This window comes from Leucoraja erinacea, chromosome 1 (assembly GCF_028641065.1).
Source record: "Leucoraja erinacea ecotype New England chromosome 1, Leri_hhj_1, whole genome shotgun sequence".
Lineage (NCBI taxonomy): Eukaryota > Metazoa > Chordata > Chondrichthyes > Rajiformes > Rajidae > Leucoraja > Leucoraja erinaceus.
In genome coordinates, this window is record NC_073377.1 from 122806378 (window position 1) to 122833624 (window position 27247).

Sequence of the window (27247 nt, forward strand, 5' to 3'; positions counted from 1 at the left end):
ACCTTTTGAGATTGTCATTGACAATCAAGTGGTAGAGGAGAGGTAGAGATTGGTGTCTTGGATGTTGGCCAACATGAACAAGATGACTTTTGAAGAAGGGAGGGAGTTGGAAACAAGTGTTTGGGAAGTCAGAGATAGCAGGAGAGAATAAACTAAAATTCAAAGCTTGGGAAGGTGATCATTCTGAAAATCTGTGTGCTGGAGTTTTCACTTGAGGAATGGTCGACAGTACGGAGGTCAAGGTTTCTTTCCAACGTTCGAAGAATAGCTTTGCTTTGAAGACACTTGACTGTTGTTAACTAAGCCACCCTAAATATTAAAATCCTTCTAAAATTATTTTAGCCTACCCCAGATCTTCTGTGTGAAGAAAGATGATGTTGAAACTCGAGCATTCTAGAGGGTAGCATTCTAGACCATTGAGCCTTCTCTGCTCGCCACACAGTGATCCATTTTTCAAATTCAGTGCCTGTGATATTAAGACAGCAGGGTGGCATATTCCAATAATGTAGAATTGAAATTCATCTGCTCTAAGCAGATGTACTCTTCTCATTTATCTAAAGCATCATTAAATAACGTCAAGATTCTTTGGTTGGGCAGGAGTATGAAGAATTCATCTTAATGCATTCAGTACAATATTTTGCTTTTGTATAGATAAAACAAGAACAGGCATTCCATTGTTGTAGCGGGGAACTTAGAAGTAGTAAAATATAGATGGCCTCTTTCTGAAACAAACTCAGCGAAGATTGTTCACCTCTGCAGATCATGTTTCTGTCCTATTTGTAGATTTTTAAAAAACTGACCAGTATTTGAACAATTATTTAAATAAAAAAGACAGGAGGTACAATAGAAGAAAAAAATTGTGAGAGAGGGGAAGGAAAAGATGTGATAACCTTTCAATAGCTTGTTTTTGTGAGTCGCCTTGCATTTAGCACACATTTCCTTGCTAATACACATGACTAGTTCATTTGAGGTGGCCTTTTTAACTGAGTTTCTAGGTCAAGCAATTCCACCCACATGTAATGGGAACAGTGTTTCTAACTATATTGATCGACTTGATTAAAATAATAGTTCATGGGAGAGAAATGTGAGATGAGGTGGAGATGCAATAGGATATTATAGAAAAAAGGTATAGCATAGGAACAGACGCTTTGGCCTACAATGTCTGTGCCAAACATGATGTCGTTAAACTACACTTGTGTCTGCATGTGAACCATATCCTTCCATTCTTTGCATATCTATGTGCCTATCTAAAAGCTTCTATAAATGCAACTATCATATCTGCTTCCACCACTGCTATCCATGGCGGCGTGTTTCATGTACCCACCACTCTGTAAATATATATATTTTAAATAACGTTTTCAGCACATCTCTTTTAAACTTTCTCCTCCAACCTTAAAGCTATGCCTTCTAGCCTGGGAATGAATCTAATCCAGGCAGCCTTCTGGTGAGCTTCTGAACTCTGTCCAAAGGGAGCTATGGACTTGGACCTCAAGTTCCTTGCACATCAGCGCTGTTAAGGGTCTTGCCATTATCGTATACTTTCCCCTTACATTTGACCTTCCAAAGTATAACACCTTGCATTCTACCAATCGGTGGTAGCCAGTGCCATCTTCTTCGCTGTCGTATGCTGGGGCAGCAGGGCGAAGCCCGCTGACGCCAATAGGTTTGACAAATTCATCAGGAATGCAGGCTCCTTCCTGGGGCTATAGTTGGATTCATGGGAGGTGGTCTTGGAGGGGAGGGTGCTCCTCAAAGTGTGGAGCATCTTGGACAAGAGAGCTTGTCCCCTCCATGAAACACTGGTCAACCCGAGGAGTACCTTCAGCAACAGACTGGTTCGACCGACATGCAGTACAGAACGCCACACGAGATCCTTCTTCCCGGTGGCTATCAAACTGTACAACTCCTCCTGCTTCTGTCATGGGATAGACTAACTCCCCTCCCCCTTCCCCGCCCCCCTCCCAATCTATGCACATACCCAATGCTTTTCACTCGTCACTTTAATTTCATGTAATATGTGTTTTATGACTGTTGACAGATCAATTACCCTCCTGGGATAATAAAGTTCTATCGTATCCGAATTTGCTCAGACTAATTACCATTTCTCCGCCCATATCTATAACTGATTTATATCCCGCTGTATCCGTCAGCAGCCTCCCTCACTGTCCGTAACTCTACCGATTTTAGTGTCATGTAGACACTTAATAATCAACCCATCCATATTTACATCCAGGTCGTTTAACCATTTCACAAACAACAGAGCCTAGCAGATCCCTGGGAGCACTGATGATCACAGATCTCTATCTAGAATAAAACCTGTGAAACTTTAGAGAAATGCAAAATCTGCGGTTAGGCAAAAGATCATTTTCTGTCACTGACATTATTTTAAAGATCTTACTAAAACTGGGTTAGAGTCTGGCTGAGCAGAGGAAACTGAATTTCACATTTACACAGCATTTTTAACATGGTGATGTACAGTATCTCCATGTGTTTCATATGAGCACATTCAGGTGAAAAATGGGTGCCAATTGGTATTCCAAGTGCATCTTTATAACGGAGATGTAGAGAACTCTAGAAATTTTATTCCACAGTTTAGGATTTACCCTAAAGCAAAGCCATCAATGGCAGCTCAAAAGAGGTACAAGAAGTCGGATTTGGGGATACGCAATTTTGCAAGGTTGAGGATGTGGAGATGGGGAGAATCAAGGTATACTTCAGCAAGAGTAAAACGAATGGTTAGTTTTGCAAAACTATCCTGAAGTTGATGAAAACCGGCTTAGTAATTGTGTAGAGAGTGACGCACACTTACTAATAATATGCATATACTTACCTGTGAACTAGATTATAAGGACTTCCAGATTAGATAGTACACATTAGTGGTTGAACATTATAAAGCAAGTAGTTCCAAGAACATCTAATTTACCCTGGGTTACCAAACACAATAAACTCTTGTTTTAACAGAACTCTTTATACCAGAATTCGGTTATAACGAACTGAATCTGTTGTAGACCGAGTTTGTTGTTTCACGGAATGACCACTAGGTGCATGGAGCAAATTATGTTTTTGAACCATTTTAACTTAGTTTAGTTTAGAGATTCAGTGTGGAAACATTGAGTACGTGCCGACCAGCAATCACCCTTATCCTGCACACCAGGGACAATTCACAGTGTGTAGAATAGAATTACTGAAGTGCTTCTATCTTTCCTCTCAAAAAGCTAGTGCAGAGTTTAGTTTAGAGATACAGCGCATAAACAGGCCCTTCGGCCCACCGGTTCCGCGCCGACCAGTGATCCCCGCACATTAACACTATCCTACACCCACTAGGGTGAATTTTTACATTTACCAAGCCAATTAACCTACAAACCTGTACGTTTTTGGAACGTGGGAGTAAACCGAAGATCTCGGAGAAAACTCATGCAGGTCATGGAGAGAACGTACAAACTCCGTACAGACAACACCCATAGTCGGTATCGAACCCGGGTCTCCGGCGCTGCATTTGTTCTAAGGCAGCAACTCTACCGCTGCACCACCATGACCACAGTGGTTCCACCTTTCCTCCCACATTGCAAAGACAAAGACATTTTGACAGTGTGGGTTTCCCCTGGGAGCCATGGTTTTCCACTCCCCCCAATGCAGATAAAGCTGTTGAGAGATAAAACAGGAATTTAATTATCAAGGGTAAAATGCTTGTGGGAGAGTATGATTTGGATGTGCTGCAAGATTAATTTGGTTTGGCAATTGCCTATTTAAAACATTAAGATTAAATTAAAAAAAAAAACCTTTCTTAGCCCACAAAAGAAATGAAATATACAAACATTCATGCCTTTTTTTTTTAACAAAATAGCTCTTATGGACACTTTAGGTAGCAGAAATGCTGATGAATCAGGTAGTATGGTAGAGCAAGCAAACTCAAATCCATCACTTTAAAATTATTAAATATCAAGTTGGTGTGAGTCTAAACTGGAAATTCCTATTGAGGAGGTCATTTATAGTTGACTTTGTCAATTAAAAATATAATGGGAATGTAGACGCAATTTACATTAATATACTTTAGTATTATCAATTAGTTGGTGTATCTCCAAGCATAGACTCTAAACTTCCTTCCCTAAGCATTCACGTGTTTCAATCTCTCAACTTTTTTTCCATTAAGGCATGGCTTTAAATCAGATCCTCAACCACCGTCTTGGAACATCATAATATTTCAGTTTTTGTCTCGTCACACTGATGAAAAGTCTTGGGCGATTTTCCAAAGTGAAGTTTTTGCTATTTTAAGAAAAAATAAATTGTTAAAAATATATTGCGTAATTTACATTTCTGTAGACGATCAAAAAAAAATTATATTTATTTCTGTCAATTTATGCAGGTTGCAGCTCTGCAAGAAGAAAAAGGTAGTTTATTAGTAGAAAATCAGACCCTTATGGAGCGACTCAATCAGTCTGATTCTATTGAAGATCCCAACAGCCCAGCAGGACGTAGACACCTCCAACTGCAATCGCAGTTGGAACAACTTCAGGAAGAGACTTTCAGGTACATGTCAAAAAATGTTGTTGGTCTTAAAGCTAGCTAGTCTGTCCCTAGAGAATCTCCAACTAGCCGCAACATGCAACCGCGTACTCTGGACTTTCGTACCATACACCACAGCACAGAAATTGAGTATGTATTGGAGGTCAGATGCATGTACAGCAGATCTCTGGCCCATTTCTGGACACATCATTGAGTTCAGCTAGTTTGATAAATTGATGAACTAAATGACTTGTTACAATTTGTTCCTGCTCTACCAGCGTTGTTCCAGTAGATGTTACATATAGCATGGTCCTATTCATTTAACCTGCATTGCACAGGATTTTTAAATTAATTTCTTTATTATTATGGATATTTATGTTTTTAATACTTGGTGGGGTTTTTTTTAATTTGTTTTTAAAAAGTTAATTTTGGTATTCTTGTATTTAGTTATTCTGACTTTCAAAACATCAGAGACATTTGGAAATAGTGTAAAGGCTTTCAAATGTCAGGATCTACCAGAAGGACAAATGGGTCTGTAGATCAGGGTTGAGGGAGTTATTGGACTTCCTTTATTTCCCATGCATGTTTAGCGACAGTGGTGAAACATGCTGATCTTCACTTGCTATAATCCCCATTACCAGAAAATGTCAACATTGTAGTTCACAACAGCATCTTTAGTGTTAGGGAGAACATTGCCAAATTGCCCAGCAAACAGTGTTGGAGCCGACACTTGAAACCAAAAGGCATTCACAAAAATTTATTTAGAGATTCTTTTCACATTGCCACGATTACCCAGTGAGTTCTTTGGATTTTGTTTTTGCAAAGGGGTCCGCAAAGATGAATTTTGGTGCAAAACTGAGATTTAAAACTATTCTATTGTTTCTATAACACCGATTCGTCACATGATTGGATTTTGCAGGTAATGATTGAATTGGGTCAGCAGATTTTCAGTCACACCTCCGACGGTACAATATTCCACAAAGTAAAATGCAAGAAATTGTTGTAATAAGGTGATTTTGGTTGAGTCTGGCACAGACAATACTGATGCAGCAAACGATTCTGCTTGGTTACAGAATTATTGAATGGATAAATCAAACAGATTTAGTTGGATGCTTTAAGATGGTTGCATTGCAATATGGAGTGACTATGGGATTTCATCACTACTAACTACACTGTTTTGGCACTTTCAGAGGGAACTATGTACTTGTATCCCAAGGGCCTGCCATTAAATAACACTCCCCAGGGCCCAGCTATTCTCTATGTGTGGTTTAAGGGCCTGATTTTAATATTTGACGGCCGTCATTTACGCGACAGGCCGGCAGTGACTGACGCACAACGGTCGCGCGCTTCGTCACCCGTCATCATGCGCCTTCAAATATTTTATCTGCTCTGCCAGTAGAATTAGTCAACGTATTGACATCATTTGTTAAGTGAAACATTGATAAAATTATTGTCAAAGCTGGAAAAATTCATTTACTTTTAAACTTTCTGAATTACTCCCAACAAACACAAAATTGTATTCCATTATAGCAGTTTGAGGGTTTGAAACCAGCTTAAAAATTAGTTTGCAAATTTTTTTTTAAAATTGTTAGTAAAATTGTTGGTGGTTATTTAAAAAAAAAAACTAATTTGGTTACTAGTGTTCTTTTAGGATATAAAATCTGCAATCCTTACCTGGATGTTAACTTTTGAAACATCCTTAACTAAGGATGTTTCAAAAATACTTATTAAGGTGTTACTCTGAAGGCATTATTCTGAAAGCATTGATGCTTACAGCGTAATTATTTTCTCATTGTGGCTGACTGCGTATGGGCGACGCGCGGAGGCGTATGGTTACGCACGGTGACGTAATCATGTGTCACCACGCGCTACACGTACGAGGTCAGGACGCCTGCGTGCGACTACAATGCGTACGCGATACGTCACGTCGGAGGCGCGTGAAGTATCCTCCACTTTTGTGCCCTACAAAATCCTGGAGCGCCGCACGATCCCGTGCGCAACTCCATACCCCTCGGCACTTCTCCATGCGACCATCCCGCACGGCCCACAAGTTACCCGTGCGTCTCAACGCGACGACGAGGTCGCATAAATGGCGCGCAAATGACGGCAAAGTGGGATAGGCCCTTAAATTTACAAAATGCAACTTCATACCTGTCTGAATTAAATTCCATTAGTTACTCCCTTGCCCCCTGTCCCAGTTGATCTAGATACTAATGTAACCTTAGAACATTACCTTAATCGTCCTATATCATCAAGTTTGGTGTAATTTGCAAACTTAGTAATCATGCCACAACCTACATTCTCTTCCAAATTTTTAATATATTTGATGGACAATAAAGGACCCAGCACCAATCTGCTAATTTCCTTGTATGTACTCCTACATCCATCATATTCCATGGATTTGCCTGATCCTAACTGCCAATACTTGGCATATGCCTCTTTCTTTTTCCTGAAGGGAGCCACAAAATCCCTCATCACTCACACCCCATCAGCCTTGTCCTTCACTCTAACAGGAATATGCTGGCTCTGAACTCTTGTAATCTCACTTTTAAAAGCCTTCCACATGCCAGACATCCCTTTACCTGTTAATATCCTCATCCAATTAACCTTTGTATGTTCCTGCATAATGCCATAAAAAGTAGCCTTTTTTGAGGCTGTAGATTGAGGATGACTCCTATCCTCTTCCATAACTATCTGGAAACCAATAGAATTATGCAGACTGGTCCCATAAATGTTCCCTCACGGACGCATCAGCCACTTGCCCAGCCTTGGATGAGGTGAAGATTGCTGACTCCTACACTAATAAAGCAAATCCCGTACTCTAATACTATAGAGTGTGGGCAGTTTGCGGTTTACGACCATTACCAGATAAAAATATTCAAAAAGTAATTGGAAGAGAGGCTCCATATCTGGTTCTGTTGCTGGGGAGCAGAAATGGCTAACTCTGTCCTTTCCCTCTATAGATGCTGAGTTCCTCTAGCACTTTGTGTTTTTCCCCATTCTTCAAACTTGATATTACAGTTTAGCTTAATAACCAGAGAGAAAACTCTGAAGGAAATATGTTTATTGTTGGAGAACCAAGAACCCATAATCTTTGAGATATGAATGATTGCAGATGCTGGAATTTTGAACTAATACAAACTGCTGGAGGAACTTGGTCAAGAGTGTTTAATTGTCGTATGTACCAACTGTGCAACAATTTTTACTTGCTGCAGCTTAACAGGCCTGTAAATGTAATAACACATAAATAAATACAGAATCATCAATAAATCAATAACTGTAATACAAGGTCACCAAATAATGCAAAACCAAGTGTGATCAAAAATACAGTCCATAGAAGCTCATAGTTGCTGATGTTAACATTGTGCAGTATTCAAAAGACTTATGGTTGCTGGGAAAAAGCTGTTCTTGAACCCGCCATCCCTCCACAGATGATCCCTGACCCACTGTTCCTCCAGCACTGTTTTTACTCATTTTTATTGTTATTGACTAAATCTTTATTATTGCTGAATATATAGAATTTTAATCCATAATTTGTAATCGGATCAATTTGTTGCAGTCGTCAAGATTAACTAAAATATTTAATAATGATAATAATAATAAAAATATATTTTATTGTCATTGCACATAAGCGCAACGAGATTTGGTATGCAGCTTCCATCCGATGTCATAACTTAAATAACTAATAAAATTTAGATTTAGATACCCCGAGAACATGGTTTGTAAAAAGAACATTACAACAGTAAAATAGTCAAAACAGTTCAAACAGACTAAAGTGCAGATGTAACGGTTAACGTTCAATTTATATGATTATTTCAGGCTGGAAGCTGCAAAAGATGATTATAGGATTCGATGTGAGGAACTGGAGAAAGAACTTCTAGAACTACGACAGCAGAATGAAGAACTTGCGAGCCTTGCAGAGGAAGCCCAATCTTTAAAGGATGAAATGGATGTCCTGAGGTATTCTCATTTTTAAAAATTGTCTATCCACCTTTCTCTTTCCATAAGACCGGAAGACATAGGAATAGAATTAGTACATTCTGCCCATCGACTCTACTCTGCCGTTCATTCATGGCTGATTATTTTTTCTTCTCAACCCCATTTCCCTGCCTTCTACTTGTAACCTTTTATGCCCTTCCTAATCAAGAACCTATCAATCTCCATTTTTAAAATACCCAATGTCTTGGGCTCCACAGCTGTCTGTGGCAATTGATTCCACAGATTCGCCCCTCTGGCTAAACAAAGTTCTCAGCAAACAGGCCATTATTAGGTGCGTGTTAAGTGAGAACGACAACAAACAATAAGACTCATCAAGACTACTTTGAAGCTGATATGACTTGCGGACTGAGCGGAGGTGTTCAGCGAAACAAATCTGCACCTGTACCTCTTCCAACTTCCATCTACTCTATCCGCTGTTCCAGGTGTGGACTCCTATATATTGGCAGGACCAACTGCAGGCTCAGAGATCGTTTCGCTGAACACCTCCGCTTAATCCGCCTAAACCTACATGATCTTCCAGTCATTAAACACTTTAATTCCCCCTCCCATTCCCATACTGGCCTTTCTGTCCTGGGCCTCCTCCACTGTCAGAGTGAGGCCTAATGCAAATTAGAGGAACAGCACCTCATGTTTCGCTTGGGCAGCTTACAACCCAGTGGTACGAATATCGACCTATAACTTTAAGTAACCCTTGCTTTCCCTTTCTCTCCATCCCTCCCCCATCCTGATTTAATTTTATCTTTGTATGCTTTGTCGTCACCTTCCCCTAGCTAATAATGATCTATTCAACATTTTCATTGGAACTTTGTCCCCTTTGATATCTAGTTCTTGCACCTTTCCTTTCCATATCTCTGTGTCTTCCTCTCCCCTGACTTTCAGTTTGAAGAACGGTTTCGACCCGAAACATCAATCATTCCTTCTATCCAGAGATGCTGCCTGTCCCGCTGAGTTACTCCAGTAGTTTATGTCTATGCGCAGTACAATGATGGATACACTTGTGTGATCAGCAGAATCCTCTGGTCAGTTGCTGAACACAATGGAACATCAGAGTTGTTAATTGAGCTTACACTAGAAAGAACACCAGAGCTGTTCATTCAATCTATAAAGTTGAAATCCCAATTAATCCACATTATAATACTCCATTCCTTTATAGACCTAAATAGTTACCAACGCCACCAGATGCTTATCAACTGAGTATCAACAAACATACAGTTAATGTTTCCGTCTGATGTAGTTCATGGAAGCATAATGATAATACCTGACTTTGGAAGGTCATTCTTAACCTGCATCATATATCCAAACATTTCATATTTTTTAGACATTTTCAAGTTGCTTGAACAACAATTTGCCATTTCATTGTTCCAAGAAACTATTGGCAATGCATTAGACAAAGCAACAAAATTAATAGCAGCCTGGTATACTTTGAGGCCAAGAAAGTGTGCTATTTAAATAAAACCACTTTTTGTTCCAGGCATTCTTCTGATAAAGTGGGTAAATTGGAAGGCATGGTGGAATCATATAAAAAGAAGCTAGAAGATCTGGGTGACTTGCGCCGGCAGGTGAAGCTCCTTGAAGAGAAGAATACTATGTACATGCAGAACACAGTCAGTCTGGAGGAGGAGCTACGGAAAGCAAATGCTGCACGAGCTCAACTGGAAACATACAAGAGACAGGTGTGAAATTGCAAATAATGTTGAAAATATGAATGAGAAGCAGGAATCGATCATATTTTCCTTTGAGCTTGCACTGTTTTCAGTAAGATCATGGCTGATTCAGTGCCTCATCTACAGTGCCCGCCATAATGTTTGGGACAAAGACCTATCATTTATTTGCCTCTGTACTTCACAATTTGAGATTTGTAATAGAAAAAATCACATGTGGTTAAAGTGGTTAAAAATCACATGTGGTTAAGGTTAAAAAATCACATGTGGTTAAAGTATCAGATTTTATTAAGGGGTGTTTTTATACATTTTGGTTTCACCATTTCAGGGCAGCATAATGTTTGGGACACATGGCTTCACAGACGTTTGTACTTGCCTCTTTAATGGAGGTATAAGTTGGCTCCTCTGCGCCTTGTTTTGCCTCCAGTCTTTCCATCACCTTTGGAAACTTTTATTGCTGTTTATCAACATGAGGAACAAAGTTGTGCCAATGAAAGTTAAAGAAGCCATTATGAGACTGAGAAACAAGAATAAAACTGTCAAGAGACATCAGTGAAAACCTTAGGCTTACCAAAATCAACTGTTTGGAACATTATTAAGAAGAAAGAGAGCACTGGTGAGCTTACTAAATGCAAAGGGAATGACAGGCCAAAGAAGACCTCCACAGCTCATAACAGAAGAATTCACTCTATAATAAAGAAAAAAAACCGAACACCTGTCCGACAGATCAGAAACACTCTTCAGGAGTCGGGTGTGGATTTGTTAATGACCACTGTCAGCAGAAGACTTCATGAACAGAAATGCAGAGGCTACACTGCAAGATGCAAACCGCTGGTTAACTGCAAAAATAGGATGGCCCGGTTACAGTTTGCCAAGAAGTACTAAAAAGAGCAACCACAGTTCTGGAAAAAGGTCTTGTGGACAGATGAGATGAAGATTTACTTATATCAGAGTGATGGCAAGAGTAAAGTATGGAGGAGAGAAGGAACTGCCCAAAATCCAAAGCATACCACCTCACCTGTGAAACACGGTGGTGGGGGTGTTATGGCCTGCGCATGTATGGCTGCTGAAGGTACTGGCTCACTTATCTTCATTGATGATACAACTGCTGATGGTAGTAGCATAATGAATTCTGAAGTGTATAGACACATCCTATCTGCTCAAGTTCAACCAAATGCCTCAAAACACATTGGCCGGCGGTTCATTCATCAGCAAGACAATGATCCCAAACATACTGCTGAAGCAAAAAAGGAGTTTTTCAAAGCTATAAAATGGTCAATTCTTGAGTGGCCAAGTCAATCACCCGATCTGAACCCAATTGAGCTAACCCCCAAAACAAGCATAAGCTGAAGATGGCTGCAATACAGGCCTGGCAGAGCATCACCCAGCAACTGGTGATGTCCATGAATCGCAGATTTCAAGCAGTGATTGCATACAAAGGATATGCAACAAAATACTAAACATGACTACTTTTGTTTACATGACATTGCTGTGTCCCAAACATTATGGTGCCCTGAAATGGGGGACACACACTATGTATAAACATTGCTGTAATGGTGAAACCAAAATGTACAAAAATGGCCTTTATTAAAATCTGACAGTGTGCACTTTAACCACATGTGATTTTTTTATTTTACAAATCTCAAATTGTGGAGTACAGAGGCAAATAAATAAATGATGGGTCTTTGTCCCAAACATTATGGAGGGCACTGTGTTTTGCCAAATAATGATCATATATGCATATGCATATGTTTAACAAATAGCATTCAAATCTTTCTTAGCTGGAAATCAATGTCAATGAAAATGTTCCTAAATAGGCCTTTTTTCTAGATTTGAGCTAATCACCAAGAGTATACTGCCACCATGGCACTGTCCATCTATTCCAGAACCTTGTGTTCTTTTAAACTACTGTGAATATGGCTCAAGCTTCCTCAGTGACTCTTTATGGAATATCCCTTAATCTCTAAATCATACTTACAAATTTTGGGAGGTCACATTGCAGTTTGGGAGATCATGCTCCAGTTATATAAGACACTGGTGAGACCCCATTTACAATATTGTGTTCTGTTTGTGGGCACCATGTTATAGGGAAGATATTGTCAAGCTTGAAAAGGTTCAGAAAAGATTTACGAGGATGTTGCCAAAACTAGATGGTGTGAGCTATAGGGAGAGGTTGAGTAGGCTGGGTCACTATTCCTTGGAGCGCAGGAGGATGAGGGGTGATCTTATGGAGGTGTACAAGATCATGAGAGGAATAGATCGGGTAGATGCATAGAGTTGCCCGGAGTAGGGGAATCGAGGACCAAAGGACATAAGTTCAAGGTGAAGGGGAAAAGATGTAATAAGAATCCGACGGGTAACTTTTTCACACAAAGGGTGGAGGGTGTATGGAACAAGCTGCCAGAGGAGGTACTTGATGCTGGGACTATCTGATCATTTAAGAAACAGACAGGTACTTGGATTGGACAGGTTTGGAGGGATATGGACCAAGCGCAGGCAGGTGGGACGAGTGTAGCTGGGACATGTTGGCCAGTGTGGGCAAGTTGGCCAAAGGGCCCATTTCCACACTGTATCACTCTATGACTCTGTGACTACAGTGCACCTACTCCATTGGCAGAATATCTTTCCACAGGAATCTGTACTCCAAACATGTTGTCAGCAAGATTTCCTTAATTTAGAACTCCATCCCATGAAGAAGGTCACCGTGCCACTTTGATTCTTGACTGTTCGCTGTCCCTTCTTGTTTATCCTCTGCTTCCTCTGAACCAGTGCACCTGGATTTGTTTGAACCAAAACCTTTACCAGTTTCTTATGATTTAATAATATTCAACGTTTTTGTTCTCCCTGGCAGAGTGGTCAATGTCACATTTTCCGATTGTTCCCCCTTTTGCAGCTTCATTCCAACTGGCATAATCTTTCCATGTTCCTTTGCAGAGACTTTGTATCCTTTTCACAGTTCACTTTCCCAGGCAGCTTCATATCATCAGCATGTATGATATGTTGCATTCTGTATTTTCATGCGAGTCATTTATGACTTTTACGAAAGTAATTTATGGTCAAATATTGTGAGGGCTCATTACAAATCCTTAAGTCAGGTCACCAATAACAGCCTTTCCAACCTGAAAATGACCTGGTATTTCCTTTTTTTAAATTGTCCTTTAAGCAATTCTTTATCCCTGTTACCCGCAACTCAAAGGCAATTCAAATTGTATCCATTTTATTTTTGTGTGTCATCTTCTGAAATGCCGTGTGAAAATCCACAATCTAATTCCCCATTATCAGCCCTGTTAATTGTATCCCTCAAAATCTGGTAAACAAGCAAGATTTACCCATCAATAAACCATGCTGATGTGGCGAATCATTTTGTGTATAAAATGGAGAAAATAGAGTGCTTTTCCTATCCTTTGTATCTTAGTAATGACCTTGTTAATGATGATGATGACGACAGTGGTTGATAGTATATGCTGTAGTTTCGTGATTTTATTTTGGATTTTGACAATGCAGTATTTTGGCTTACTTTTGACTTTACCAAATATTTGTACAACAAACAAAATAAAATCACTGTGCCAGTTTTGCATTGTTATTTGTTGGATTTCAAAAACAGTGAATATAATAAAATTTCCAAATTGTACAACATTTCATTAATGTAGGTCGTGGAGCTTCAAAGTAGGTTGTGTGAAGAGTCAAAAAAAGCAGACAAAATGGAGTTTGAATATAAAAGATTGAAAGAGAAAGTGGATACCCTACAGAAAGAAAAAGAGGTTTGTTTCTTTTTATCATTTTGTTTGAGATTTCGCTAATAAATTCTGACCTTTGTATTATATTTGGAACTAAAATCCATTTGCGATAAACCAGATTTTTTACAGGCTTCACGTTAGTTTTGCAATTATTTTTATGCACGTTTTTCTCTTTCTAACCTAACTCTCTGGAATTGTAACAAACAATTTCTGAAAAATTACTTATCAACATGCTTGGCATATTTCCAAAAATAAAAAGTACTCAGGTCTGGGGAATATGAATGTATTTTAATCTTTACATGGTAGCAAAGTATTGTAATATTTTGAATCTAAAATATATTCTGTAATATCTGTATAACAAATATTTCTAGAGATTAAGAACAGAGAGAGATTCTTTAAAGGAGACAATTGAAGAACTGCGATGTGTTCAAGTACATCAAGGCCAACTCACTGCAGGTCTGTAATAAAAGTTTTATTTGCATTTTGCTTTGTATTGGTTGCAAAGTTACTAATGTATTTAATACATAATAAAATCCTGATATTATAACATTGATAATCTTAATGTTTCCTAAAGGACTTATTCCAATGAACAGTCAAGAAGCATCAGATAGTTTAGCAGCAGAAATAATAACCCCTGAAATCAAGTAAGTTTAAAAGATTTATCAAATTTTTCAATAATGAGGATAACTTATTGCAAAGGCAAATATTTTGATTATATTTGGGCTGCCTGTCAGGATTGCTGCATTGCTGTTTCAATCATTCTTATAGCAGTTCAGTAATGTTTATTTCAGAATCTTTCATCTCCATCTTCTTTTCCAAATCACTTTTATGTACCATTTTGGCATTTTTGCCCTGTTTGTAACAATGGCTCATGGATTGCTTGAATTATATGATTACTAAAGATTTCTTTGTATAATGAGCATGCTTGTGAGTTGTAATCATGTATACAAAACTGCCTATACAAAAACCTATGGTAAGTGGATATGAGTTTCTTCTGTTCTACCCAGCCTCTTTACTAAAGTCACTGAAGATGTGAAGATATTAATGATGTGTGCATCCTATTTAATCCCTCTCAGATGAGGTTTTATACGAAAGTCTACTGGATGAATTCTTGAGGTCGGGTGTTTTGAGCTTAGATAAGTTTACATAGAATCTTTAAAAACATGTTGTACAAAATAATGCGAGTACAAGATAAATATCAAGTAAAAGGGTAAGTATCAAAGTACAGATTTCCATGGATAAATAAATAGATGAAAACTAAATGGAAATTCAGAGTGGAGATCTATAATAGAGCTATGATTAACAATACCAAAGATAAACCATGAGGAAAATCGAGAATGCATTGAGGAAATGAAAAGAACTAAAAGAAAATGTGCAAAAAGCATAGCTGATAATGTAATGTAGAAGGAAATAGCTTATGAGAATATAACTGCCTTAAAAATGAATCTTCAGTTTGTCATTTTCTTAAATCTCTATCCATGTTGTAGGGAAAAACTTATCCGATTGCAACATGAAAACAAAATCCTGAAGTTGAATCAAGAGGGATCAGATAATGAAAAAATAGCTTTACTGCAAAGTTTACTGGAGGATGCCAATAGAAGGGAGAGCGAACTAGAGACAGAGAACAGGTGAGACACAATCCAACAATGAATACTCTGATTTAATATATTATTGTGGCACATGCCTCAAAAGTAACTTATTCATAACAATCCAGTAAATAAGGATGGAGCTGTATAGTTGCTCCTAGTGAACAAAAACCTGTGGTGCATGAGCAAATGAATACAAGGTAAGTTGTATTAATGCCCATTTCATTGAACTGTCACATATGGTGATAGTTGAATGGGACATTGTACATAGAGCACAAAGTAATGAAGCCGAAAGATGTATGAATGAGAGTTGTTCAATGAGAAAAAATGATAATGTATGCTTTATTGGTTTGACATTTTTCTCCAGTTTGATTCGGGTATTTCACTTCTTCTAAAGGATATGTTTTGTTTTCCAGAAATTACAATTTCAAAAGGAAATAAGCAATAAGTTGTAACTGTTAGAAAATCACTGGTCATACGTTATTGAAGAATGACTTGTGAATGCTAGTGGTCTGGAAAGGCCACATGCAAAACCAGCAGCAAGCAGTGCAATGGGGAGAGTTTATTGAAAATAAAGCAAAGCTTCTAAAATCTAGTTTTTGATGGTAGCCAAGTTCTCTCCATGCACTTTGTAATAATAATTAAAATGTTGTCTTTTTAATCATGTACTATGAGGAAATTTAGGACATTAAGCACTTTTGGAATGTGTTTGTTGAGAATTATTTATGTGACTTGCAACATACCTTGGAATGGAGATGCAGATGTTCATAATATCATGAGCATGCTAGAAAATCCTTCAGCATTCTGGCCTGTTTGGTTAATGGGAGGAAGTTATGGGCAAGTTTACAGGAGCAGAGAACTACTTTTACTATGTTGGTTAGACTTCTGATCTATTATGCCTCAACAAACAGCAAGTCCAGTCCTATTGACTCTGTCCTTCTACTCCTTGGACAGTCCCTCAGGACCAAGGATGACTTGCTCCTATTGCAGCTCTGTGGATGTGGAGGTGGCTGAAACAAACCATGCAGGATCTACATACTCTGCCATAGGTGGAGTCAGTGGTGTTTGATGGAGCATTGGATGGGTAGCTTGGGATGTCAAATGACCTCTACGTGTTCCTGTTGCTGAGACTGGGGCTGCCGAATATTCTGATGTGCTAGTTTGCGAACATCCTTAAAGTTGTTTCTCTGACTCTTCCTGTAACTCTCTTCCTGTGTAGTAATTCAACGTACACTGCTCACTTCAAGAGTCCAGTGAAGGTCAATAGAAGTTGTAGCCTGTCCATTGAAGTGGTTTGTGTGAAATTAGAACCTCGGTGATTGGGATGCTGACTTTGTCTATCAAGTCAATTGATTTAAAGGATTTTGCAGAGACATTATTGCTAATATTTCTGCAGTTTTTTTAGGAACATACTGTAGATTTTCCATACATATTTCAACAGTAATGGTAAGTCAAAATAGTTAATTGGCTGCAAAGCACTGTGAATATCATGGCCCATCTACACTAATTTCATTCACCCTGCAATTCTACCCACAAACCCGTGAGGTCCCTGAAAGATCACCAAAGGTAAGTAAGGATAGTGGCTTGAATGAGAGAAGCAATTGCATCTCTGTGTAAAGGTAACTGATGTATTTTAATTTCTTTTTGGTTACAAGGCTAGCCAACCAGAGGATATTGGAAATACAGTCCCAGGTTGAAGAACTTCAGAAGGCATTACAAGATCAGGGCTCGAGGGCTGAGGATGTGAGTTACCTACTCGGTTCAAAAGTACATTTGATAACATTCTTAGTGTAATATCATGCTCATAAGCTGCATAAATTATTTTTTAAATAACCAATTAACAGAATTATTTTCAAATTGCTCAAATACTTTTGCCTTTGCCATTATGTTTGTGTCTCCAGTTTATTTTCTCCGCTTTTTCAGAATCCAGTGTCATTGCAGCATGTCGGTTGATAAAGCAGCATCACCCTTTTATTTTGCTGCTCATTTTGCCTTTCTAGTAATAGGTTATAAGAATGGCTTGGTAACATTGGAGTAAGAAAAACATTTACTTCCATTTAAATATTTGAATTAGACTTGTGTACCTGGGAGCTGAAGTTTGAAGCAGGGAAATTTCCATACAACTATCTGACTGCTGTAAAAGGAGATAGCTTAATGATGGCAAAGTAATACTATTATTCACTAACCAGTGACGTACAGTAGAATTTTTGATATTCTACTTGCTCTTTGCTATCAAACTAGATATATTAATTATACTTTCAATTTTGCATTTAAATTCATGCAAAAATAATTGAAATATTTGCATAGAGCTTTATTTACATCATTGATAAAAACTACTGAATAAAGAATGATGACTGTGTGCCCTTGACTAAAAGGAGGAAAATTTGTTTTATTTCTATAAAATTAGTAATGAACTTGGGTTGCTTTTAAGTACATGATGATTGGGCAGCATTGGTAACCTATCATTGTGAATGCTATATGTGTCAATTTTAGGAAATGTCAAACAAATGGTGCAAAATGGAAATGGGGCACAATATAGTTAAAGGTACAGAGCACTGACATTTTTTAAAACGAGAACAACTTTTCGAAGAAAGAATATTTTCTGATGTATTAAATATCTGATCTATTAAATTATTCTGTAAGATGGGAACTGTTTGCAGAAGGTTCCAGAACTTTGGAGGGAGCAGTGGAATCAGGTTGAGAGAAATGCTTACAGCATCATCACTGTAGTCCTTGGCTAAACGTGAGTTAGTTCCAGCTGGCCGCCTCCTTGTGTTCCTCTGACAATAATAATCCGTTCGAGGGAGCTCGTCTCTCAATTTAAAACTTTGAAGTAAAAAATTGATTTGCCTTCTTATCATCTTGAAAATATTTATGAGTTTAACAAAAGGGTTTTACTAAGTAATTTCTGCATTCTTAAACAGCTTTATGAAATTAAAACAGGGAAATAAGTTTCTATAATGGTTTGATAGAAATGTTAAATCTTGAAGCAACATTAGAAAACGTTCCCTTTAGATTTTCCTTTGTGTTCCATTTGTTTCAGCTTTAGTCAAACTCAGATGCTGCTCCACATAATAATCAAAAATGGCAGCCTGTACATTTGTTTCATTTCTGTAAATATCATTTGTGTTTTAGTGTGGAAACTGGAAGCCACTCATTTGCTTGAAAACAATGTGGATATTAAGAGATATGTATGAATAAAGTTCTCCAGATCAGGAGAGATGATGGAGCTGCTACTGATATCAGCTGCGAAGACAGACAAAACATTCATGTGCTACAAATTAAGAGGCTTAAACTTTTTCTCGTTCATCTGTTACTGAAGAGTTTCTTCTGCTGGCTGGATGTTTTTGCTTCATACTAACATATTATCTCTGTTTCTTGCCATGGCCATCTGCTGTAGGCTATTGTGAGTATGCCTTCTTTTAAATAACATTTTACCTTGCTAACTGCCAGCATTTACTAATATCAAATTGAAATGCTGAAATTGCAGTAAATATGCCGTTGCACTAATTAAGATTGTATTTAAATACTTTGTTCACTGTGTTGCATTTGGAACTTAGTGTTTCCTTTTTATCATTTATATTTATATATTTTTTTCAGTCAATTCTTCTGAAAAAGAAACTGGAAGAACATTTGTAAGTACTTTAAAAAATAAATTTGTTTTGAATAGGTCTTGATCTTAGAGGTGTCAAAATCATGAGAGAAATAGATCAGGTAGATGCACAGGGTATCTTGCCCTGTGTAGGGAAATTGGGGACAGGTTCAAGGTGAAGGGGAAAAGATTTAATAGGAATTTGAGGGGTGACTTTTTCCACTCAAAGGGTGGCGGGTGTGTGGAACAAGCTGCCAGAGGAGGTAGTTGAGGCTGGGGCTATCCCAACATTTAAGAAATAGTTAGACCGGTACATGGATAGGACAGGTTTGGAGGGATATGGCCCAAGCACAGGCAGGTAGGACTAGTGTAGCTGGGACATGTTGGCCTGTGGCAAGTTGGGCTGAAGTATCATTCTATGACTCTAGGTATTCTATTGTGGATATATAAGGCATCACACATTTTACTGTTATTAGCTATTTTTTTAAGTCTTTGGATTGTCCTGTCTATGCGTTTAATGGGGTGTGGAAACATTCTTTGTTAATCATTTTTATCACGTTCAACTATCAAAGTACAAAAATCTTGGTTTGTCAATAATAGAAACATAGAAAATAGGTGCAGGAGTAGGCCATTCGGCCCTTCGAGCCTGCACCGCCATTCAATATCATCATGGCTGATCATCCAACTCAGTATCCTGTTCCTGCCTTCTCTCCATACCCCCTGATCCCTTTAGCCACAAGGGCCACATCTAACTCCCTCTTAAATATAGCCAATGAACTGGCCTCAACTACCTTCTGCGGGAGAGAATTCCAGAGATTCACCACTCTCTGTGTGAAAAAAGTTTTCCTCATCTCGGTCCTAAAAGATTTCCCCCTTATCCTTAAACTATGACCCCTTGTTCTGGACTTCCTCAACATCGGGAACAATCTTCCTGCATCTAGCCTGTCCAACCCCTTAAGAATTTTGTAAGTTTCTATAAGATCCCTACTCAATCTTCTAAATTCTAGCGAGTACAAACCGAGACTATTCAGTCTTTCTTCATATGAAAGTCCTGACATGCCAGGAATCAGTCTGGTGAACCTTCTCTGTACTCCCTCTATGGCAAGAATGTCTTTCCTCAGATTAGGAGACCAAAACTGTACGCAATACTCCAGGTGTGGTCTCACCAAGACCCTGTACAACTGCAGTAGTAGCTCCCTGCTCCTATACTCAAATTCGACAAATAATGTCTCTAATGACAGTTTACTCTTTGGCAGGACATCTGGGAGCCAAAAAGTAGTTGTGTAGCTCAAACATGGGAACTGGCTGGGAACACTGGAAAGTGTCTCGGATCATACAAAATACCCCAACTGTAGCAGTGAAGCTCCAAAACTAGCTGTTGCTGGAGCCATGTTGTTCCAGGACAGTTGCAAAACTGCTATCTATCCAACAATGTAGACATTTCCAAAGGTACTTTATGTTCAGAAAAGGCAAGACAAATTTAATCTGGTTAATCACTGTCCAATCAGTATCCTCTGAATGAGCAACAAAGTGATGGTACGTGTTGTGGATAAAGCTGCGTACTCGCCGATAACCTGCTCACCAATTCCCACTTTAGGTTTTACTGGGTCCACTTGCCTATGGACCTTATCACAGCTTTGGTTCAAAATGGACCAAAAAGCTGAATTCCAGAGGTGAACTAATGCTGGCCTTGCCAATAATGTCCAGATCCTGAAAATGTAAAAATAATATCTTACTCAGTAGCTCGGGTGGCTGCGAATGGCCGCCGGGATCGGACAGCGGTACAGGCTGCCACCTGGGCGCCTTCTGCCGGCCCGCCAGCCAGCCACGGTGTCTCTCTCTCTCTCTCTACACGTCAGCCCATTGGATTTCAGAGGAGTGATCTATCTTGCTCTGCTCTATAATCTTTGGTGCATACACCTGGCGAGTAGAAGTGGAATCTATTGTAACAAATATAGCAGCAATAAGTGGCATTGATAATGGATATGACAATAGACAACAGGTGCAGGAGTAGGCCATTCCGCTCTTCGAGCCAGCACCGCCATTCAATGTGATCATGGCTGATCACAATCAGTACCCCGTTCCTGCCTTCTCCCCATATCCCCTGACCGCTATCTTGAAGAGCCCTGTCTACCTCTCCCTTGAAGGTATCCAGAGAACCTGCCTCCACCGCCCTCTGAGGCAGAAAATTCCACAGACTCACAACTTTCTGCGTGAAAATGTGTTCCCTCATCGCCGTTCTAATTGGCTTACCTCTTATTCTTAAACTGTGGCCCCTGGTTCTGGACTACCCCAACATCGGGGACATGTTTCCTGCCTCTAGCGTATCCAAATCCTTAATAATCTTATATGTTTCAATAAAATCCCCTCTCATCCTTATAAATTCCAAAGTATACAAGCCCAGCCACTCCATTCTCAGCATATGACAGTCCCGCCATCCTGGGAATTAACCTTGTGCACCTACGCTGCGTTCCCTCAATAGCAAGAATGTACTTCCTCAAATTTGGAGACCAAAACTGCACACAATACTTCAGGTGTGGTCTCACTAGGGCCCTGTACAACTGCAGAAGGACCCCTTTGCTCCTATACTCAACTCCTCTTGTTATGAAGGCCAACATGCCATTCGCTTTCTTCACTGCCTGCTGTACCTGCATGCTTACTTTCAGTAACTGATGAACAAGGACCCCCCCAGATCCCGTTGTACTTCCTCTTTTCCCAACTTGACGCCATTTAGATAATAATCTGCCTTCCTGTTTTTGCTACCAAAGTGGATAACCTCACATTTATCCACATTAAACTGCATCTGCCATGCATCTGCCCACTCACCCAACCTGTCCAAATCACCCTGCATTCTCATAGCATCCTCCTCACAGTTCACACTGCCACCCAGCTTTGTGTCATCTGCAAATTTGCTAATGTTACTTTGAATCCCTTCATCTAAATCATTGATGCATATTGTAAATAGCTGCGGTCCCAGCACCAAGCCTTGCGGCACCCAACTAGTCACTGCCTGCCATTCTGAAAGGGACCCATTAATCCCTCCTCTTTGTTTCCTGTCTGCCAACCAATTTTCTATCCATGTCAGCACTCTACCCCCAATACCATGTGCCCTAATTTTGCCCACTAATCTCCTATGTGGGACCTTATCAAAGGCTTTCTGAAATGGAACCAGCGTAGTTGAAAGTCGGACTCAGTGGGTATTTGGTATGCCTAGGAATCATTTTTACATGCGTATGTCACCCCTGCAGAAGAGTGCTGGATCATTGCGCATTGAAGGTCGTTTTGGTAACAGTAATGGTGTTTAAAGATGCAAGGAAGGATTGTTGTTCAATTTGAGCAGTATGCAGAGTTAAGGGCCTGTCCCACTGTGGCGATCTAATTCGCGAGTTTAGAAGAGTTTGCCCTCAACTCATACTCGCAGCATGGTCGACACGAGGCCCTAGGAGGTCTTTGCAACTCTCCTTCATGCTCGAGTGTAGTCCCTGCATACTCGAGACCTCAGCTAGGTTGCGGCGTTTTTTTTCAACATGCTGAAAATGCCCGCGAGTAAAAAAAGGACTTCATGGATGATTTTTTTACTCGTAGGTTTAGTCGACCTAGGTCACAGTAGGTCATAATGCTATCGTAGGTAATCAAAGGCAATCAAAAGTAAAGCTCATTGAGAAAAGAAAGATAAATAAACCGACTGGTAATGTTAAATGCCCGCTAAACTTTATTAAAAGTTGGCTGGCTTCTTAAAAGTGTCTCCACTCCTTCTCTCCCCTTCTCTCCCCTTTTCTCCCCTTTGCCAGCCGTCCTTTACCTTCCTGTTCATCGCGGGTGTGAATTTCAGGCAGCACTCACCCGCTTTCCCTGGCCCCCGCCTTTGCGATGTGTTTGTGTATGTGTGCAGACGGTCGATCTGGCTCGCGGTTTCATCGCTGACGGTCGATCCAGCTCAAGGTTTTTCAGGCATGTGCCCTCGAGCTTGAATGTTGAAGACAGTCGCTGAAACGTCGCGTTAGTGGGACAGGCCCTTTAATAAACTTTTAACATTGTGATAAATAGCCATCCCTGTAAATTCAGGTTTATACCGTTTAAAATAAACTCATTCAGTTTGTACCTCTAGTCAGTGAATGAACATTACATGATATTATTTGGAACAATATTGGATTGGATTGGATTCAATTTATTGTCATGATCTCATAAGAGACAACAAAATGGATTTTCCTTACAGTCATAAAAAAAACCCCACAAACACAGAAGCCCATGACACAACATCCCCACAGCGGCACAAAAGTTAGGGAAGGAACCAAAGTCGAGTCAGCCTCCTCGCTGATCTTCCCAGATGTTCACCCATGGTCGGGGGCTCCCAAGCACCCCGTAGTCGCCGCAACGGGTGGCCCGATGTTCAGGCTCTCTCGCCGGGAATGATTGAACCCCGACGGAGAACATCCTCAGCAGCCCGGGCCTCCAAATCAGCCACCTCCCACTGGAGTCCGCGGCTCCCGAAGTCCACAGGCCGAGCCGGGCGGAGACCCACGCTGGCGACCCCCGACAAAGGGTCGCAGGTCTCCGCGATGTTGGTCGGCGCCGCCCGCGTTGGGAGCTCCGCGAACAACAGCTCCGCGATGTCGATGCAGCAGGCCCAACACTCCGGAGCTCCAAACGGCGACCCCCAGTAAGGCATCGCCCGCCCCGCGATGTATCCAGCTCTGCGCCGCCGCTGCAGGAACTCTGGTCGGTCCAGGCAGGAAAGGCCACGCCAATCCAGTAGGTAGGCCGCGGCAGGAGGGGGAGCGAACAATAGTCACATCCTCTCCAGGAAGTGACTGAAGGACGGTACCCCCCTTACCGTACCCTCTTCCCCACCCCCCCACATAAAAGACAAATAAACCCCAAAAAAACGCACTTCAAACATAGCAGTGTTTATGTTTGAAGTGGACTTCAAGGCGGAGGCAGCCATGACAGCGCCACCGGATGTCCTCACCAATGTGACTGAAAATTTGGGAAATTGCAATTTGGATATTGCAATACTCTTGCAATACTCTTGCAATATAGACTAGATGGACACTGGAAGGTCAGTGTCAAGGAAGAAGAAAATCTTACACCAAAATGATGAAAAGCACATTAATGGTTGTTGGTAATATTTTCACTTGTGCAAGATGTGTTTTTTTTTTCTGGTGTACAAGCTCCTAGTGGTTGCTTCGCTTTCAAATACATTGTCAAGCCTATTCACAGTCTATTTATATATTTAAAAAGTCTGTTTTTCAACACCTTTGTTGTGTAATGTATGAGTGTTGAATTAATATGTTGGCTGTTTCAGGGAGAAGCTACATGAAGCTCATACGGAGCTTCAGAAGAAACGAGCCTATATTGATGACTTGGAACCAAAATACAATAACAGCTGTAAGTTTTTAAAGATGTAACCAAAACTGCTCTTTAAAAAAATATGACCATACTAACATTATTAAAGCACGATCTTCCTAAGATAAACGCCAGACATGTTGTTGCATCATCTATCTCTCGTATGCCATACTAATCTTAAAGTTGCCTCTGTACTCTTTCAGCACTGGCGAGCTAGATATGATTTCCTGCCTACTCTAGACGATGATAAGTAATTTAGTTTTAAAATGCTGTAATTTTGCGATGACTTAAAAATCAATTTAATCAGTTAATCATTTATACTCCCCTACTGTGTACAGCTCAAAAGATTGAAGAGCTTCAGGAAGCCCTAAGAAAGAAGGATGAAGATATGAAACAAATGGAGGACAGATATAAAAAGTACCTAGAAAAAGCAAAGAGTGTAAGTTCAATATTTCTAAATTTACCTGAAGTAATATGCAATCCTAAAAAAGAATATTTATTCATTTAAGAGGATTGTTAATGCAGTTTTGATTGTTCTCCGAATGTTTGTTTTGATGGGATTATAAAATAAGATTGTCCGGCTGTAAAATACATAACCAGGTTTCAGTTATATTGATGCAGCAGACTTATGCCCCTGTCCCACTTAGGAAACCTGAACGGAACCTCTGGAGACTTTGTGCCCCACCCAAGGTTTCCGTGCAGTTCCCGGAGGTTTTTGTCAGTCTCCCTACCTGCTTCCACTACCTGCAGCTTCCGGGAACCGCACGGAAACCGCACGCAAAGTCTCCAGAGGTTTCCGTTCAGGTTTCCTAATTGGGACAGGGGCATAAGTTTCCCAATCTTAAAATCAGAAGAGAGCAAGTGATCATTAACTTGCCTTTGGTCACTTGCAGATGATAATGTGATTGAGTGACAGAAGAATTAAAAGGCGTTGAGCTAGAACTGTATCATGTGGAGGGGAAATTGTGACACTGGTCAATGAGATAAGCAGAAGGAACTGGCAAGTGGCAGAAACTGTATTATCACATATTGGCTTGCATAGTCATGTGTATCGTTAACATGCTTCCTCTGTGGTTAGCCTTAATTCTGCTTCAGTAAGGTGCTTCTTTACCATTGAAATGAAATCCTTTCGCTGAACTAATGTCGCCAGGAAACAAAATGTTTTAATAAAATTATTCTCTCTTTAGGTTATCAGAACGTTGGACCCTAAACAGAACCAAGGAGCAGCCCCGGAAGTTCAGTCTTTGAAAAATCAGCTGCAAGAAAAGGAAAGAATGTTACATTCCTTATCGGTATGCTACTTTACTTTCTCCTAAATGCTATCAATTAACCGAACATTAAGTGTATTTCCATTTTCTTATCCGGCAGCAGCAGTGCACTGCAGACTACCTCTTGCACTTCCATGGACTTGCTTTCTAATTATGTATTTGTTGCACAATTGTGCTGTTCTCTTTGCAGATTTTTTTTATCTTTTCACTGTTTTGTAGAAATAATGTCATTTATCACAATTTTTTTTTGCATGTTGGTTGAGTCTGTTACTGAGATGCTGTTGCAAGAAAGATTTTAATTGTACTTGTACCTCACCGTACCTGTGCATATGTAAAAACTCAATCTTGATTTGACTTGACTTCTGTTCAGAAATTCTACAAACAACACCAAAAACAAACTAATTGATTAGTTTTTAAGAAGGAACTGCAGATGCTAGAAAATCGAAGGTACACAAAAATGCTGGAGAAACTCAGCGGGTGAAGCAGCATCTATGGAGCGAAGGAAATAGGCAACGTTTCGGGCCGAAACGTTGCCTATTTCCTTTGCTCCGTAGATGCTGCTGCACCCGCTGAGTTTCTCCAGCATTTTTGTGTACCTAGTTGATTATTTTATTGTCTCGTGTACCGGGGGTACAGTGAAAAGCTTTTGTTGATGATTACAGTCGAGCCATTTACATTATATAGATACATGATAAGGGAATAACATTTAGAGTCAGAGAGTCAATTTAATTGTCATTTGGACCCCTGGATGTCCAAACGAAATGCCGTTTCTGCAGCCATACATTACATACAAATAGACCCCAGACACAACAATAATTACATTTAACATAAACATCCATCACATAGCTGTGATGGAAGGCCAAATAAACTTATCTCTCCACTGCACTCTCCCCCCCCCCCCCCGATGTCAGAGTCAACGTCAAAGCCCCCCGGCTGGCGATGGCGATTGTCCCGCGCCCATCAAAGCCCCGCCCGGTGGTGCGGGGTCGCACACCGGGTCTTGGTTTTAGAGCCCCCGGTGTGCGCTCGCAGAGTCCGCGGCCATTCCAGCCGCGCGGGGCAGTGGTGTCAGGCCCCGCTCCAGGAGCTCTTCGACCCCGCAACTCGGGCAGGAGAAGTCGCCGTTGCAGGAGCCCTGAGAAGCGGTCTCCCTCCAGGGAGCCGTGGGCTCCCGGTGCCGTCGTCCACAGACCCGTCGTTGGAGCCTCCGACTCTCCGGTAGCAGCAGCAGCAGCAGCAGCAGCAGCAGCAACGACAGCAGCAGCAGCAGCGCTCCTCCTCACCGCTCCACCCGCTCCGGACTCGGCCAGCTCCGCGACGGCAACGGTGAGTCGACACCTGAGTCCCCGGCTTCTTCCTGTTGGAGGCCGCTCCTCGTTGCGGCCTCAATGACACCTGAGACCCGACGAGAAAAGGTCGGGTCTCCAGTGCAGGGAGAGATTCAAAAAGTTTCCCCCCCCACCCCCGCCCCCCCACACACACACCCCAACATAAAATAACAAAAACTACATAAAAACACAGACAAAAAATAATAAAACGCGGACAGGCTGCAGAG

General features: G+C 40.4%; 1 protein-coding gene across 3 annotated transcripts in view; it reads left to right on the top strand.

Annotated features, from left to right (window-relative positions):
- Positions 1-27247, top strand: part of hook3 (hook microtubule-tethering protein 3) — a 79964-nt gene that overhangs the window by 45323 nt on the left and 7394 nt on the right. For all 3 annotated transcript variants that reach the window (XM_055642656.1, XM_055642662.1, XM_055642646.1), the window contains exons 9-20: positions 4364-4527; positions 8323-8463; positions 9974-10175; positions 13814-13924; positions 14272-14356; positions 14475-14544; positions 15388-15528; positions 17142-17229; positions 19087-19121; positions 24384-24466; positions 24763-24863; positions 25612-25716. In XM_055642656.1, the coding sequence (XP_055498631.1) occupies positions 4364-4527; positions 8323-8463; positions 9974-10175; positions 13814-13924; positions 14272-14356; positions 14475-14544; positions 15388-15528; positions 17142-17229; positions 19087-19121; positions 24384-24466; positions 24763-24863; positions 25612-25716 (1326 nt within the window). The remainder of the gene's footprint in view (positions 1-4363; positions 4528-8322; positions 8464-9973; positions 10176-13813; positions 13925-14271; positions 14357-14474; positions 14545-15387; positions 15529-17141; positions 17230-19086; positions 19122-24383; positions 24467-24762; positions 24864-25611; positions 25717-27247) is intronic.